General features: G+C 39.6%; 2 protein-coding genes across 2 annotated transcripts; one reads left to right on the top strand and one right to left on the bottom strand.

Moving 5' to 3' along the window:
- Positions 1-7,781: 7,781 nt before the first annotated feature.
- Positions 7,782-12,627, top strand: LOC134022297 (serine/threonine-protein phosphatase 2A 55 kDa regulatory subunit B delta isoform-like). The gene is made up of 10 exons (XM_062463709.1): positions 7,782-7,964; positions 8,202-8,276; positions 8,845-8,942; positions 9,168-9,333; positions 9,450-9,562; positions 9,679-9,856; positions 10,013-10,177; positions 10,291-10,460; positions 10,675-10,766; positions 10,934-12,627. The coding sequence occupies exons 1-10, from the start codon at positions 7,958-7,960 to the stop codon at positions 11,211-11,213; spliced, it is 1,344 nt and encodes a 447-aa protein (XP_062319693.1). The 5' UTR covers positions 7,782-7,957; the 3' UTR covers positions 11,214-12,627.
- Positions 12,628-12,766: 139 nt separating this feature from the next.
- On the bottom strand, positions 12,767-14,709 carry bnip4 (BCL2 interacting protein 4). The gene is made up of 6 exons (XM_062463710.1): positions 14,498-14,709; positions 14,135-14,297; positions 13,938-13,998; positions 13,754-13,860; positions 13,497-13,646; positions 12,767-13,327 (listed from the first exon to the last, which is right to left on the bottom strand). Exons 1-6 carry the CDS (start codon positions 14,538-14,540, stop codon positions 13,285-13,287), a joined length of 567 nt encoding a protein of 188 aa, XP_062319694.1. The 5' UTR covers positions 14,541-14,709; the 3' UTR covers positions 12,767-13,284.
- Positions 14,710-16,939: the final 2,230 nt, after the last annotated feature.

Here is a 16,939-nt window from a genome sequence, read left to right as displayed (position 1 = left end):
GGTTACCTTTGTTCATCAAGTGCTTTTAGGTCAGACTTCATATTTATTCAAGCCTTTACCGAGGCCTAATGGTTCTGAAACAGGAGCCAAGGGGAAATCTTGTGACAGAAATTGGCGTTGCATATTATAAAAAAAGAAGAATGGGATAGAATAATAGGCTTCAAGTTTATAAATAGTCAACAACCTATAACCCGACAACCAAAACAAATAACACCTTAAACAACCTTAAAAAAACTCGACTAGTCAAACCTTGATACAATTATTAAGACTTTCACATTTCCCAAGAAATAATGCAAAGAATGATAAAATAGCCAAAAATAAGTATATTGAGGAAATGTACAGTGGGCCTACCCGAGTTTACGATGCTGCCCTCAATTTTAACGTCCGAATTGGTTGATAGACAGCGCCCCTCTTTGGTTACTGTGATCATCATGTTGGTTTGGGCCAGCTGGTCACCTCTGCTATAGCTTATAGCCTACTATTAATCGAATTTCCTTCTTTGAAAAAAATTAAAAACAACAGAGTGGTAACATTTATTTTAAATATCACAATACCTTTAAATTCAATGTGCAAAACAATCTTCTGTTTAGAAGAATGCGCGATTTGATGGGGATGATTGCTTTAGTCTCTTTGAAAGTGTTGCTTAAAGATGTCAAAAGATACCGCTAAGTCTGATCTAGACATCTGCCACCATACCATTTCCCTAAAATATTTACATTTCGTTTAAAGTTAAAAGTTGCAAAAATAAATAAATAAACATGTTTACGTTATCATTATCATAATAGTGATGATGGAAAACATTTTTATTAGGCCTATTAATCATTATTACAGTAATAAAATATATAGAGTATAAAATACTTCTGTAGACTAATATTGTGACATATCCCTGCATTGCTGTGACATCACATTTTCGTGAACTTCAGTCAGAGAGTGGTCTCATTAATTGTGTGCAGTGGTGAGTTCTGTCAAGGGCATTGCCCGCTCGCACAATTTGCATTTCCATTCTGCTGAGGAAATGATGAGAGAGTTTCTGCGCGGTTTAGAGCCTCGCGGCGCAGTCTGCGGGCGAATTACATTTAAAGAAGGCGAGAGAAATTAAATAAGAAACCGAGACCACTTCAGGGCTATTAACATCTAAAACATCCCCTGGAAATTTAGTCCAAAATACATATGACCATATACCTCTAGGTATTGTCGTTTCATAGCATGTCTTCTTAATGTCCATCACAGTTTGAAGGCCAAAGTAAGTAGGCCTGTCATGTTGATGGCCAGTTTTGCTGTTTATATAGTCTTTTATTCTCAATTTAAACACACACCAGCAACACCAAATGACAGTTTATATAAACGTTGACATCTTCAGAACAAAACACATGTTGAATTAAGACTTATGCGCTCATGCTTTGATTCAGATGGTGTTTTCAATGTAGAAATAATGTAGAAAACGTTCCCTGTCTCATTGAACCCATTGAATAAGATGGAACTGACCCATGGTGGTATTGCCCCACCTACAGGAGTCAAAGAAATGTTCACATATTTTCCCAATCTATCTTAATAGTTTTTCCATATTTGATTGTCTCAATCATTAATGAAACCAATCTAATGTTTGATCTATTCATACCTCTCATTTGTTTACATTGTTTGCGTTTAATTGACTTTAATTGACCTGTTCAATAGTATGATGTAACCTGTTGTTAAAGTCACAGTCTGTACTTGAGGTAGCTGGGAATTCTTTTGGGATATGTTTAGTGATGTTTGCTTTTGTGCATGGGTGTATTTCTCCGTTGCCTCATTCAAATCATTTATGTCAGGTATGCCAAAATAAAGCTTGACAAATAAACTATAGGTTGTAATTGACTATCACACATTCTACTGTCCCGAAATAGTAGGAAGGCAGGACAAAGTACGACTGCCTCACATTTGACATCCACAACAATTGAACCAATAATATTCCACAGCCAGAAGCTGTCAAAACTGAATGTGGGTTTGAATCAAGGTTGATGGTGATGTCAGCTGAAACAGGACAGCAATAGTTAAAATTAATCAGTGTATTCCTTAGCAGTTGAAGGCTACCAGCAAGGGACCCTTCTGCCCAAACAAAGAGGTGGAAAAGAGGAAGTAAATAAAAAAAAAATTCGGTCAGATTCTGTATTATCTTTTCATCTACACTTAAGAGCCCTGTCCTTATTTTCCAACCTCTCGATTTCCCCCTCTTTGCCATTGGACATGGTGCAAATGGCATAATGCAAGTCTTTGTTCTACAGAGTGAAGCCACATGAATAGCTGTCCTGAGCACACACAAAAACACACCGACAAACTGATCATCTTAAAAAAGCAACGCCCTGGCACTCTCTTGGCCTACTTTCCACGGCAGCACTGGGACGTGGGAAGAGAAATAGAATTCAGGAGAGGATGCTCCACCCGCTCACTGGGAAACATTCACGGTACTGAGTGAGTGTGATGTACATAAACGCAGTCGATGCATTGTCAACCATATTTGCCCCAGATAAGTAGTCCCTGTGCTAGGCAATTCTCAATGACTTTGCTTTGAAAATCCTGTGAAGATTATGCCATGAAGCGATGAGGGGAGAATAGGATTCCATCTTCAATTCCTTTTGGATTTGATAGTATTATGACATATAGCTCACCATCTGCTGGGCACTTTGATTCTATCTTAATGTCTGGCCAGACAAGTCAGACATATCAATGACTAAAAACCCAGACAAGGTTAAAAGTGTCAGAATAAATAACCAGTGATTAATTTTAAGTTTTAACTTAACATCCTATAATGTTTTAATAATCACAAAGATCTATATCACACCACATTATGTATTGTTTACATGTAATAAAGTAACCACTCGTATAACTATGCCTAAACAGACTCTTCCAAGCTCTGCTGCTAATCTAGGGCTTCTATGAACACCGCCTAACCAAATGTCGACATCTGTGAGGGTGTGCATAAGGAAAAGCCCCTCAGAGAAACAGGGGATCATAATCTTAGTTCCTCTCACCTACAGATGGCCCATGGGGGCATAAAAGGAAGATGAAGGAATCCTATGTAAACATGCCAAACCACATTTTCTGGAGAACTGCAACATGAAGGCAAAAGGGCATCCACGTGCATCTCAAATGTCAACCCTGAACTTTGTCAGAGACCCAGGATGTAAACATTTAAGGTATTAATGCATGGGACACTCCTTTTACATGAGACGCTACTGTATGTGTATGACTTATTCAACATAAACAGAGTTTTACTTACAGCATAAAAGTGCAGTTTCAAGCACCATATAGGCCTAGACTTATATACCGTTTCAATGAAAATGTAGAGAAACACTGGAGAAACACATATGGTCTGAAGATTTGTTCCATGGTGTAGTTTTTGTAAGTAATATTATAAACTGATTTACTTGGTCATGTTTCACTCATAGAACATTTCAAATGGCAGTTGTTGAAACAGATAGTGTTAATCTCCTCTTATACCTTATCTCCAATTACTCTTGCAACTGTTCTTGACAGTTGTGTACATGGTGTAGTTTTCATTACTACCTTTTAAAGGGGAAGGGCAATGCCTCCCACATGAATAAAAAAGGTAAACCTGGAGAATTGTCCTGACATCAACCTTCATTTAATCATTTAATCTAGTGGAATAAATATAAACAGTGATGGTAAAGGTAAAACATGGATACAATGAATATGTATCTAATTATTTTAGAACTGAGCAAATATTCAGTCCGGAATCCATTTATCCAAATTGCACTTCTCTCCCATCACTTTATTTCATCAGACAAACTGGTTTTATAAAAGATTTTAAACATCAGCGACTTGTTATATAATTTCCATGCCTATAAAACTTATCAGAGAGGGAGGCAAATCTATTCGTACATATATTAATTTCTTGGTTTAGAGTAGAAAGGAAAATTAAGTAGATGTAGGTAACAACAAGCAAGAAAAGGAAACAGTATCATCACAGAGATCATAAAATGGTGTCGTGAGTAGTCCTTTGTCCCGTGCCATAGGAGAGTTCTGTTGCTAAAGGGAAGGACAAAAGCACAAGGCGCCACGAGTATAAGGTTCCCCTGAGCAACAATGCTGGAAGTTTCGACTTGCAGCACATGGGTGTAACTTTAGCTGTAATACTGTGGATCAAAGACTCACAAACAAAGTGGGTGGAAATGCTGGAGGAGTGTCCATGTTCAGGTAAAGTACAGCTTCACCAGAGAGAGAGAGAGAGACAGAGAGAGAGAGAGAGAGAGAGAGAGAGAGAGAGAGAGAGAGAGAGAGAGAGAGAGAGAGAGAGAGAGAGAGAGAGAGACCATTTGTGGAATAAAGATAAAGCAATTGTAGATAATTGCTGAGAGGCCTTTAATCATTTTTGATAGGTTTGCTACAACTAACCACGTAAACACAGTCCATGTATTATTTTGAAGCTATATGTATTGATGAAAAAGTGGACAAGGAAAATTAACACACTATTTCAAGTGCAACAATAAGCAACTACCAGTTAGACAAAATGCAAATCTAGGAGGAAACGCTAAAAGCATGTTGTCATGTCATTGTCTCATGAAGCAATTTAAAATTAGGTTTTAAAGTCATCCTAGTTTAGTTCATAACAAAACAAAAACGAAACATGCAGTCTTCACAGGACTCAAAGCAACTCATCCGATCAGAGCAGTTCAATGCGGACGTGTAACCTTTACTCTGCAGGTGAACCTGCATACTCCGTACAAGAGTTATGAAAGGTCCCTATGGTACACTGCTCCTCTGACATGGATTTGAAGACTTGCTACTTTATTAGCTGCTAAGCCCTTTATACTTGTCCTATATTGTGGCAGCTTACAGTGTGTTACGAGCCGATGCTTCATTGTCGAGGAGTGTTATTAGAGAAACAGTCTTGGTGAACTCCACTGTTCCCCCTGAGGAAAGACAGACTGTTTGAAGACAAGATACAAGTGCAATTTAACCCACCTTATCATTACAGCAAGGTTTGTGCTGTATATTCCGTCCAATATATTTCTTGAGAGGTACAATTGATGACACAGGTGTGTCATGAAGTGTTATAAATGTATAATATCATCATGTTGCTTAAAATGTTATTTTAGAGTTGAACACCAAGCACTTGCTATGACATAAGCAAAGTGTATAAGGATGCTACTACCCTGGCCAGTTGGAGAACAAAGAAGATTATACGTATTGGCTCATTTGTATGTCACATATTAATTTTTGTAAAGTTAAAGACAATGAAAGCAGTGCATACCATTTCATTCTCTTCACACAAATATGAACGACTGTAAATAATAAGTGACATAGTGCCATCTAGTGTTGAAAATATAGAATACTGATCATTTGCAAATTGAAGAAAGACATCCTCTGTGATTAGTAAATCATAGACAAAAGTGTCACCCTCATTGAGATTTGTAGAATTGTACTTAACTGAGGATAAGCAGTCATAGACATTCCATCTAGCTTGCTTCTGAAATGTAAATAATGACCATAGTCTGGGCACAGGCGAGTATCATGTATGCGAGGATCATGCAAACAAACAAAACATGTTTTTAGGTCTCACAGAGCTCCTGAGGTTCTTCCTTGAGGATAGTGAGTATGCAGTGAGAGGAGTTTTGAGGGGTATGCATGTAGATTTTCTCCACTATCAGTGTTAATTTACCAAGCAGGGCATGGCCCTAATCCTCGGGCCTTGTATTTCTCTTCCTCTGAGAGAAGAGAGAGAGTCTAGCAGCAACAATAGAGAAATAATAAGATAGCACAGAAGCCAAACAAGAGTGGGTCCTGAATAATTGATAGTGTTTGTCTTTGCTGTTGTGTGTGCAAAGACTGAGGGACTGGACAGGGCTCATGCCCCAGAGCAGCGCAGAAAGGTCCAGTGTGCAGACTGACCGGGGGAGAGGGAGATGGGGGGGGGGGGGGGGGGGGTGTCGGGGAGGTATGGGTGTGTGTGATGGAGATGTATTCTAAAGTGGAGTGTGAAAGGTTTGATTAACTTGTTTTTATGGTACTTTAGGTAACCCTCCCTTGATACTTCACATTTTATTCTGTAAAATGCAACCTTCTAAATGTAGTAAACATGGTATTTATGTCTGTCGGATATTTTTTATCTAGGTTTTGGGACCATAACAAGTCAATCAAAGCACACAGTGTATACTACACTCAGTATCTCAATCAAAAGTTAAGTCACAGTGCATCTGTGCATGCCGTCATGTGTGATATAAAAATAAACCAAGAAGTGTTGATGATGAGTGGGTTTGTTGTTTAGGCACTAAAGACTGTAGTAAATACTGTAGTAAGATGTATTCACCAAAAAAAGCCAACTTATGTCAATACACCTTCATTTTAAGGGTCCTGGTAATGAGGAACATTTTCTTGGGAAAATGGCTGCTTCTCCGGAGGCGCCATGTCTACTGACTGTGGCTCTGATCCTGGATAAAACACAAGGTTCACCAATCAATCTCTCCAGGTAGCCCACAGCCAGAGAAAGCAGCTGCACCACATGTTTGCCTTGCGTGATAGCGACAAGTTAACATACGGGCAGCACAGTAACCTTCCACAAGCAGCCCCTAGCTGTTTTATAATGAATTCCCAGTGGAGAGGGGAACTATCAGAGTCAGTGGTGTTACTGGAGGCTCGGAATAAAAGCAACACCTCTTCTTACCTGGTGTAGCAACAGTACACACAGTTACAACAACCAAGATGTGGGCCACAAAGGCCCAATGTATACAACACTTGAATTTCCAAATGCTTACATTTGCAACAAATTATTTCCCACAATATATAATTGTAAATTGTTTAAATCACAACCAGATATTTTAATTCAGAGTTCTAATCAAGTGTGCGAACGTAAGTGTTTAAGGGGTTGATTAGGGTTATACAGTATGCAACATACAGAAAAAGCCTTGTTTTGATTGATTTCTCCCATTCATTTTCTGAATTTCAGAAGTAATGTCGTCACACCATATCAAATCATACAAAATGATAGCATAGCTAATACTGAACATTGGAATGTTATTTTGTTTATCAATTGTATTTATGTATCTTATTTTTAGAAAGTTGTGTAGTTGGTTCTGTGGATTTCAACACTTGCTCTTAACCTGACCTGTATCTACAATGTTTAGTGGGTCTTAGGTTAATATTGTGTTGTATGTTGTGCCCATGTATGTAATGATTTAACCTAGTAATAAGAAAATGGGTGATTTTAATGACCGTGGTTATGTATTCTTCTCCTGTTTCTCTCCCCAGTCATTTCAGTCAGTAAGTGATAGGTCTCCAAATGTCCACTAGATGTCCCTCACACCCTGTCTAAACATCGTATATCTAGATAAATACCTTATCTAGATATTTATCTAAATATAACATGCATCTGGATGGTATACAGGTATACTATCAATGAATCACATCCATTGGGATAGCGTAAGGATAGAGTTTCTGAACAGCATATCAGATTAAGTGGATATTTAAACAAACTAAGGAAGGGGTTTATCTACTTTTGAAAGTAGTGGTGATCTGATATTGTGACATATCAAGCTGATAGCAGAGGGGCTTGGTCGAATAATGAGATAAAGGGGTAGATGGATGGATGGATGGATGGATAGGTGGATAGATGGATAGATGGATAGATGGAAAGATGGATAGATGGATAGATGGATAGATGGATAGATGGATACTTAATGCATGTCAAGTTAAATGAACATTATAACAACCGCTCACTCGCAATGAAATAAGGAGTGATGCTGGATGACTCGGGCTCAACTCAGAACCATGTGTAAATGACGTCAGACGGTCACGCACTGTGCGCCATCTTGGAGAAAAAAATCACAGATAATTTCCGTGGTTTTGAGAATCTGAGGCCGACTACTCATCTGGGTTGTGGATGTTACAAGCAATTTGGCCAACGCCAGCTAGTTGCATTGCAAGTGCACGCTGTGTACAGCAATAACCGCTAAATGAAGCAATGGCCGGTAAGGTAGTGACTTCTAGTCTGGGCTTTAACAGGGCATCACTAGTTACATGAGCTAGCTCGCGAGCTAGACAAGTGAGCTAGCTAATCAACGTTAGCCAGTAGCTGTATCTGTCAGGCAGCTAGCATTGTGGCCTGTCTGATATCAAGTTAATCCTGAATAAACCAAATTGAGACGTAATGGATAGTCGCTGGCTAGCAAACTACACAATATTGAAGCCTCATTCATATGTTGCAGGGGTGGCAGGAGGAAATGATTTTCAGTGGTGTTTTTCTCAAGTGAAAGGGGCAATAGATGAAGATGTTGCAGAAGGTAAGTGGTCGCAACAGACAATTTTCGATTCTAGGCCCTAATGTGAACTCTTTGGCAGGAGTAATTGTTTTGGAACGGTGTAGCATGATTATAAAACATTGCAGTCCTTGCGTGTGCTATGCTAGCAAGCTAATACGTGCTGTTCGCTCCTGTCAGATCAGATGTCTCGAATCACTAGCGAAGCTAGCAAGCATCTCTGATGTTTGATATCGGGAAAATATGTAAAGTGCATGCATTTTTGTCTAAATATTTGGAATAATGTATGACCTTAGCTAGCCTGTTGTTAAATTAAATATTTTTTGCAAACACCCTGATCTATAGCTCGTTAGCAGTGACGTCATCGCTCTGCGTCTGAATGTATGACAAGTGACGTCTCTTGTTCTCTATCCTCGTCTCTATCAATGACTGGTCTCTATTTAGTACAGTCAGATTTGGGTTTTATTTTCACCATCATATGCTTCTCTGTGTGTATAGGCTCCGGCTTATTTGTGTAATATGTTGTCTCAATGTATTTTACACGTTTCAATGCAAATAAGGAACATTACTAAAATCATTTTATTTCTTTCAGCTGATATTATCTCAACAGTTGAGTTTAATTATTCTGGGGAGCTGCTTGCAACTGGTGATAAGGGAGGCAGAGTGGTAATATTTCAACATGAAGAAGAGGTGAGCATTTAATTACAGGCTACATGTATGCAACATGTGGCAAGAAGCACACTACTGCACATAGGAAAATTTAGGGCTAGCCAGCTCTTTATCTGGGTCATCATCCAGGCCACCACATTTTCCTTCCATTCTCACAGACCACATGACCAGTGCTGTAACATGGCATATGTGTCCTTCGATGTTGAGAATGAGAAATATCAGCAAATGTCTTTTGTTTGTTTTCAGTCGAAGAATCGACCACACCTGAGAGGGGAATATAATGTCTACAGCACTTTTCAGAGTCATGAACCTGAGTTTGACTATTTGAAAAGTTTAGAAATTGAGGAGAAAATTAACAAAATAAGATGGTTACCCCAACAAAACGCTGCTCACTTTCTACTCTCAACAAATGGTAAGAGCTTTTTTTGCTTTTGCTATGAAGTAGTCTGTTACTTATAAGTTATAACTTTTGTTTTAACTGTAAAAAGGGAATAATGTTGACCAAAAGGCATTCCAATGTTTGTGCAGATAAAACAATCAAATTGTGGAAAATTAGTGAAAGAGACAAAAGAGCTGAAGGCTACAACCTAAAGGATGAAGATGGACGACTCAGAGATCCATTTAGAATTACTTCACTGCGGGTATGCTTCTGTAGATGGCTTCTCATGTCTCACCACATATTCTAGATATTGTAAATACTATAAAACCTCACACTGAAGCCTGTGCTTTCTAAAAGGAATTTGTTTCATACCCACAGGTACCTGTGATAATGCCAATGGACCTTATGGTAGAAGCAAGCCCAAGGAGGATCTTTGCAAATGCGCACACCTATCACATTAATTCCATTTCTGTAAATAGCGATCATGAAACGTACCTCTCCGCAGACGACCTAAGAATAAACCTGTGGCACATGGAGATCACAGACCGTAGTTTTAGTATCCTTTGTCAGAAAGTGACTGGTTCAATTCCTATTGCTGGTGTTTTAGCTGATGTCTGTATTAATACAATAGTATCCATTCAAGCAATGCTTGAGATGTATGATAGTGACTACATGGCTAGTTCATGGCTTGCCCTTAACAGCGTGTTCCCAGATATTGTAGATATCAAGCCGGCCAACATGGAGGAGCTGACAGAAGTGATCACAGCTGCCGAGTGCCACCCTCACCAATGTAATGTATTTGTGTACAGCAGTAGCAAAGGCACCATCCGTCTCTGTGACATGCGAGCCGCAGCCCTCTGTGACAGGCACACTAAGTGTGAGTATGGCTCTTAAGAGACTAAAAGAGAAAATGCTATGCCACAGTTCGATTCTAGTTTCCACGTGGAATTTAAAAAATGTATATTGATGGCTATTTCTCCTTGTCCCCAGTCTTTGAGGAGCCTGAGGACCCAAGCAGCAGGTCATTTTTCTCAGAAATCATTTCCTCCATCTCAGATGTGAAGTTTAGTCACAGCGGGCGCTATATGATGACACGGGACTACCTCTCAGTCAAAGTGTGGGACCTCAACATGGAGAATAGGCCAGTGGAAACCTATCAGGTACCCTAGTTGTATATTTTAGTCCATCTAAAGTCAACATACAGTATTATAGCCTTGGGTGAAGTTAAATATGCTTTGAAAACTGCTTTCTGTCAATCAGTCATCAAATTCCCCAGGAATAGATTTAAGGTCAACAACGCCATTCAAGTGGTATGATTAACTGAAGAAGTAAATAATTAAGTAATAAGTAAATCATTCATTTCTTCTGTTCCAGGTCCATGAATACCTTCGCAGCAAACTGTGCTCATTGTATGAAAATGACTGCATATTTGACAAATTTGAGTGCTGCTGGAATGGCAGCGACAGGTATGCCCCAGTAGTTTTCTCACCGTTTGTCTTTTAGCAGAACTGCATTGTTGTACTTGTCCTTTAAGCATTTTGATTAGCCTGCCAAAATAAGTGGATACAAACATCCGCAGCCTTAAATGTCTTGAACAAAGGATATAAAATGTCCATATTTCCCTCTGTCTCAGTGCCATCATGACCGGCTCCTATAACAACTTCTTCCGGATGTTCGACCGCAACACCAGGAGGGACATCACCCTGGAGGCGTCCCGTGAGAGCAGCAAACCCCGGGCCACCCTCAAATCACGCAAGGTGTCCACTGGTGGCAAGAGAAAGAAGGATGAGATCAGCGTGGACAGCTTAGACTTCAACAAGAAGATCCTCCACACAGCCTGGCACCCCAAAGATAATGTGATCGCCGTGGCAGCCACCAACAACCTGTACATTTTCCAGGACAAAATCAACTAACAAGGAGTTTGAGCGTGTGTTTCGATGACCAGGCTTTACCGTTCTTGCGTTGTTAAGCCTACCTGTCTGTCTGTCTGTTAAAGAAGAAACAGCCTTGTTGTCCTGGTGAAGAATTTGAAAGCATTTGTCTCCTTTTGTTGCTGCAAGAGGTTGATCAGTAGGCTTGTTTTATTTTGGGTCTGATGCTTGTTTTTTTGTCCTTGGTAACAAGCCAATTCAGACACCCTCAGACCCAGAAAACAGACTTTGGTCAAAACAATGGAATGGCCCTCGTAAGAGGTCAAACTCTTGAACGTTGGTGTTTGTCAACATTTTTGAGCCTCCGTTTCATTATTTAATGACTGAACTCTAAAGAGCCCTGGGAATGGCGTCTTGTCAACATCATACCACCTTAAGACGACACTTCTTGACCTTTATGATACATGGATTGGTGTGCTGTAGGCCTACCTGTTAACATTCCCCAATGACCATGTATTCAGGTTGTCATCAATTTGGAAAACTGACTCTTCTCAACACCTTGCTATCCCTCATCCCTAATTGACACCATTCGACGTAGTAACATTATTTTACTAACTGTATCTACCCAAGAACACTTAATGGTGTCATCCACCTAATAAAAGTAACAAAAACTCCAGATGTGTTTTCAAATTTAGAACTATGTATCACATCATGATGCTCTTTATTGCTTTGCATGTGTTTATGTTGTAGAAAGATGGAAAAAATTATGTCCAGTCACGCCACTGTCTTTAAGCAGTTCTGAAGCAATCTTGGAAAAGAAACTACTTAGGCTCAGAACCACTGTTGGGGAACGATCATGTGTCAAAACATTTACATCTATCGGTTGATTATTAAAGATGCAGGCTGAAAACTTGTCTGGAGATGGGGCCACACAGGACAAAGGGAATCTGCAGCCTTAATACTATCAATGACAGCTACAAGTTATGACCCCTAAAGTTTTACAGACCTTATGTGCATTATTTTTAAATCCTGTTGTATAGATTTACAGTATGTCCTCATATTACTGCTGCTATTTGTGGCTGTCTTTTAAAATACCAGATATACTAGTTAAAAGGAGGATTATTGCACACCATACAGTTAAAATGATACAGAGTGCCTCCAAAACATGCAGAGTTTATGGTTCTTTATGTGAAGAGTAGGACATTAAGACAAGCCTCTAATATGTGCCCTTATTCGTTATTTGGAATGCCACTCCAATCAGAATTGCGTAGTGCAAATGTTGATCTTTTTCCAGGTCAATGGAAAAATGATGGTTGACTATACAAGGAACATGTACTGATGTTATTAAAATGGAAACACAATGCTGTCTCTGTCCATTGATCCTCAACTTAGTGGCAATGTATTCACTTGTTTAATTATTTTGACCAAAGTTGAATAAAATCTAATTGTGTTCATTTGTGCTTGTCTGTGGCATTCATTCAATGATCGAGAAAACAATCCTTAGCCTGTTGAGTGTATATTTGTTAAGGCAACATTTTATGTATTTCTGTCACTCGTTGAAGGTGCTTGCTCCAGTAAATAAAAACCAACTACAATTTTATTTTTAATTGTATTTTAACAAAATTGTTAACAAAAAGAAAATCCAACAATGATTGTCCAATTACTTTCAATTGTTTGAACCGTCACATTGCATTCCCTTTTAATATTTTCACTGTTAACAAAATGTAAGCAAAAAAATACAAACATTAATCTACATGATACTGTCTGAAAATTAGTGCAGGAATATATTTAAAAATGAAATTCAACTAAACTACCATCAAAATAAACCAACTACTTAAAAATAATCATATAAAAATAATCAAGTGAAGTGATAACCAGTGAAAGTGACAGGCTGTGAAATGGCAGCACATTATTTTTTGAAAGGCTTTTTTTGGAGGGGGGGAGAGGAAAGCAGCAAATAGCCAATGCCTTGCTTGCCGATGATGACATGAAGCCATCAAAGCTAAAATAGAATGTCACGTGACCATATTGCCCTGATCCTGGACCTGTTCTCAGGCATGCTCAGCTGTATGAGTCACACCCACGTGAAAGATTACATCACAACACTTCATCCTCAGTATGCGCTGTGTGTGGCGAGACGCCTCCCAATGTAGATTCTAAGAAAAAGGAGAAACACAAATGACATACTGAAATAAGACTGTAGCTATATTCTAATAATGAACATGAAATGCTGATCTACAATGAGTTCAGCACATGCAATGCATGCCTTGCACAAACATCCCCATAGTTTGCCTGTGAATTCCTTTCAACATCCCTGAGTCTTACCCCAGGCCAACTGCCATTATGTGAGAGATGATCAAGGAGGGCAGGATAAGCTTCAGGAAGTCAGGTGACAGAACGCCACCCTTCTTCATGACACTAGTGTTCCTGATGCTGAGGTTTCCTGAGCGTCTACGGTGTTTCAGTTGGAACTGCCTGCAGAAGACACACACACACACACAATATAGGGTCAGTTTAAAAGTGTTTTCCTCAGAACTTATCCAACTGGCCTAAAACTACAGGGGAGATTCCTAGCTACATACTTTGGTGGGTTGTTTTCAGGTCGACTTGACCAGTCCCAGATCCAATCAGCATTCTTCTTCATCAGGCTCTCTACTTCCTGTCTTCTCTCTTGGTAGTCTTCTTCAGACTAAAACAACGACATTAGTGTCAAGTCTTCGGTTGCCGATAGGTCAGCTAAGTCTGTTACATGTAGGCTATAAGTACCTGGGAACTGTTTCCCTCAGAGCCTCTACACAGATGAAGAGGAGTCTGTGATCTCGGGGGACTGTAGAAAGTGAGAGAATGTTACATTCACGAGGGCATGGAGGGTCTATGCGTCATTGATTCTACACTAGCCCTTGGATGGTTGCAATGACACATTCAACTAAAGCAGTATGCCACACTTTAATTGGTGATCGGACCTGTTACACTGGGAGCTTCCTTTGGAGCTGCTTCTGCCTGACTCGTGCTGTGCATCCAGCAGCAATTTCTCCAGGTCTACCTGCATACTGGAGATCTGCTCCCCGCTCCCAGTCCCCTGTGGACCCTGAGAGCTCGTGCCATAGTGAAGCTCTATCCAGGAACCTACAACCGCATTCAAAGTAGACATGTCACGTATCTGTTTTACATTTAGACATGCCATACCATGTGGACAAATCGATACAGTTTTGAAGGCTTACGTTAAACCACATGTCACAACACGTTATGTGGCCTGGTTTGCTAGCTAGCTTTTAGGAAATGTTCTTAACTAGCAGTAGCTAGCTCTAGAACATCTCTAAACTCACCCTGTAAACTCTCCTCAGTTGAACTATCCCTTTTAATCGACATTGAATCTTGTGTTAACACAGAAAGGAAAACTAATCCCACATAAAACAAATTCAAACTAATTTCAATAGACGACAAGGACCGACCAGTACAGTTGTGAACTTCAGTTCTCTGTCTTTTATGCTAGCTTGCTAGCTGGGCTCATTCTGAGCACAACAACACCGATTACGCAATTGTGTGTTTACGCTAAATCTGATTGGCTTGTAGGCAGGGAGCTGTCGGATCAGGTGCACACCGCGTAGCCTCTGGGGCCGATCATATTGAACGCGTGTCTATGAACGCGGCTGCCTCAAAAACGCCTTCTTTTTTTCTTTTTTTTTTACAGCGGGTGAATCTGCTTGTGGAGAGGGGCTGTGTGCGCCGCCTGTGACATTGACATGGTGTGCTGAAATGTGTAACTTTTATGCGCGTCTAAAAAGGGCTAGAAAAACGCTAAGCACTTCTCATGAGAGGAGCGCGCGATAAGCGCAGTATTATTGGAGACAATGGGTTTGCTAGCGCCGCGTTTCTAAAAACGCTTTTAGAGTGATCGGCTCCTCTCTCGACCCTGCAGATATTACGACTTATCCTAACAGAAAGTTTTTTTTACATGTAGGCTACCTGGCTATACATTTCAAATAATACAATTATGTTTAGGGATGAGGTTATCTGATTTCATTCCTGCATCCAAAATATCTGATTCTACTAGGACAATCTACACTTTGGTTGACCTGTCGGGAAAAAATAGTTTCTGAAGAGCAGGTTTTGTTTATCGCCGACAGATGGCAACCATTCATCATGTTATGTTCCGTTGACTTGCGCATGACTTTCTCTAACATCATGGCCCATCAGTCAAAGTGACAAATCTTTTTGTAGCCTACAGATAAGACCCAAATAAAAATTATTTGCAAATATTACATTGTAATGCTCAACTATGACTATGACATCATTGATGCTAAGTAGGCTAAATGTACAAAAATAACAAACAGAGATGACTGGAGGACGCACCTATAGTTCCGTCAGCAGATGGTGCTCCATTCATACCAGAAGTGTTTTCTTTCTCCCTTCCTCCCTCACACACGTTTCACTCGTTTTTCTTTCCCATTTACTTTTCCTGTCTGCTTAATTTGGAACTCTTTTTATGATCCCCCAAAAATAGACAAGCCCTTTGAACAGAAAGATCTGCCAGAACCTATACTGAAATGTTTATGAAATATTAGTAGCATGTCCAGTAGCAATGACATACAGAAACGAGGTTCTTACACGTAGCAAAGATTATAGCGTGTTTACCTATGCATCCAAAGGTTGTACATTACAATATACTGTAGGACAAACGATTATAGAGTTATTTAAAATAATTTAACCACCACATAGTGCTGTATCCTAGCAATCTTAGGTTATCTTTTTTCAAACTGGAGCTGTACGAAGTGAACGACCGCTCAGGAACTGATTTTATTAAAATGAAATTAGATTACATATTTGCCTAAACATGGGACTAATCCCGATTCTGAAATGTTTTTGTTGTCCTTTCAGTTTCGGAACATTGTTGTTTACTATGGAATTTACTGCATGCAGTGCAGTTTGAGTCAAATGAATGGCTTTGATATTCAGAAACTGTATGCTTGGATTAGCACAATTTGTCAATTCAGCTTTTTTCCCTTCAACTGCAAATGAGCCTGAAACAAACACTGACACCACAGACAGACTAATTAAGGGTTCCTACAGTCTTTAGGAAATTGAATTCCATTTTCTATCAGGAATAAGTTACACAAGGTCAATTATAATGCCAATGTAACACATATGGATGATCATTTGATGAAGTTGATAGTGTTGAGATGTCACAGCCTTCCTGCTTTAGATTCCTACCATCATTCTCTGACCTTTCTTTTCAACTCTCTGATATGACACAAACCTTTTTAAGGCAGAACGCACATATTAATAGAGTCAGAGCCATACTACATAGAACCATTTGGAAATGTTTCCACGCAGCTAATAGAGGGTAAAGAAAGAAAAGCTTTTGTCGCACTGCACCACATCAACGGTGGTGAAATGGATCACAGATTGACCAGGGTCCCTCGTGAGAATATATTGTAAGTAAGCACATGAGCATATAAACTAAACAAGTATGGCCTCACCAGTAGGTGACTTTTATGAAAGGTTACAGGGGATTAAAGGATTCGTTTAGGAAAGGCATGATGTTCAAATGCTGAAATCTCTGGTTATACTTAGGATACTTACGTTATGCTGTCATATGTACAGGCACCCCCCAGGGCTGTGTGCTCATCCCTCTCCTGTTCTCTTTGTTCACACATGACTGTGCAGCAACACACAGTTGCAACCTCCTCTTTAAGTTTGCTGACGACACAACAATTGTGGGCCTCATTTCTGACAGTGAAGAGTCAGCCCACAGGAAATTGAATTCC

The sequence above is a fragment of the Osmerus eperlanus genome, chromosome 6, assembly GCF_963692335.1.
Source record: "Osmerus eperlanus chromosome 6, fOsmEpe2.1, whole genome shotgun sequence".
NCBI classification, from domain to species: Eukaryota; Metazoa; Chordata; class Actinopteri; order Osmeriformes; family Osmeridae; genus Osmerus; species Osmerus eperlanus.
This window is presented reverse-complemented; position numbering and strand designations above follow the sequence as displayed.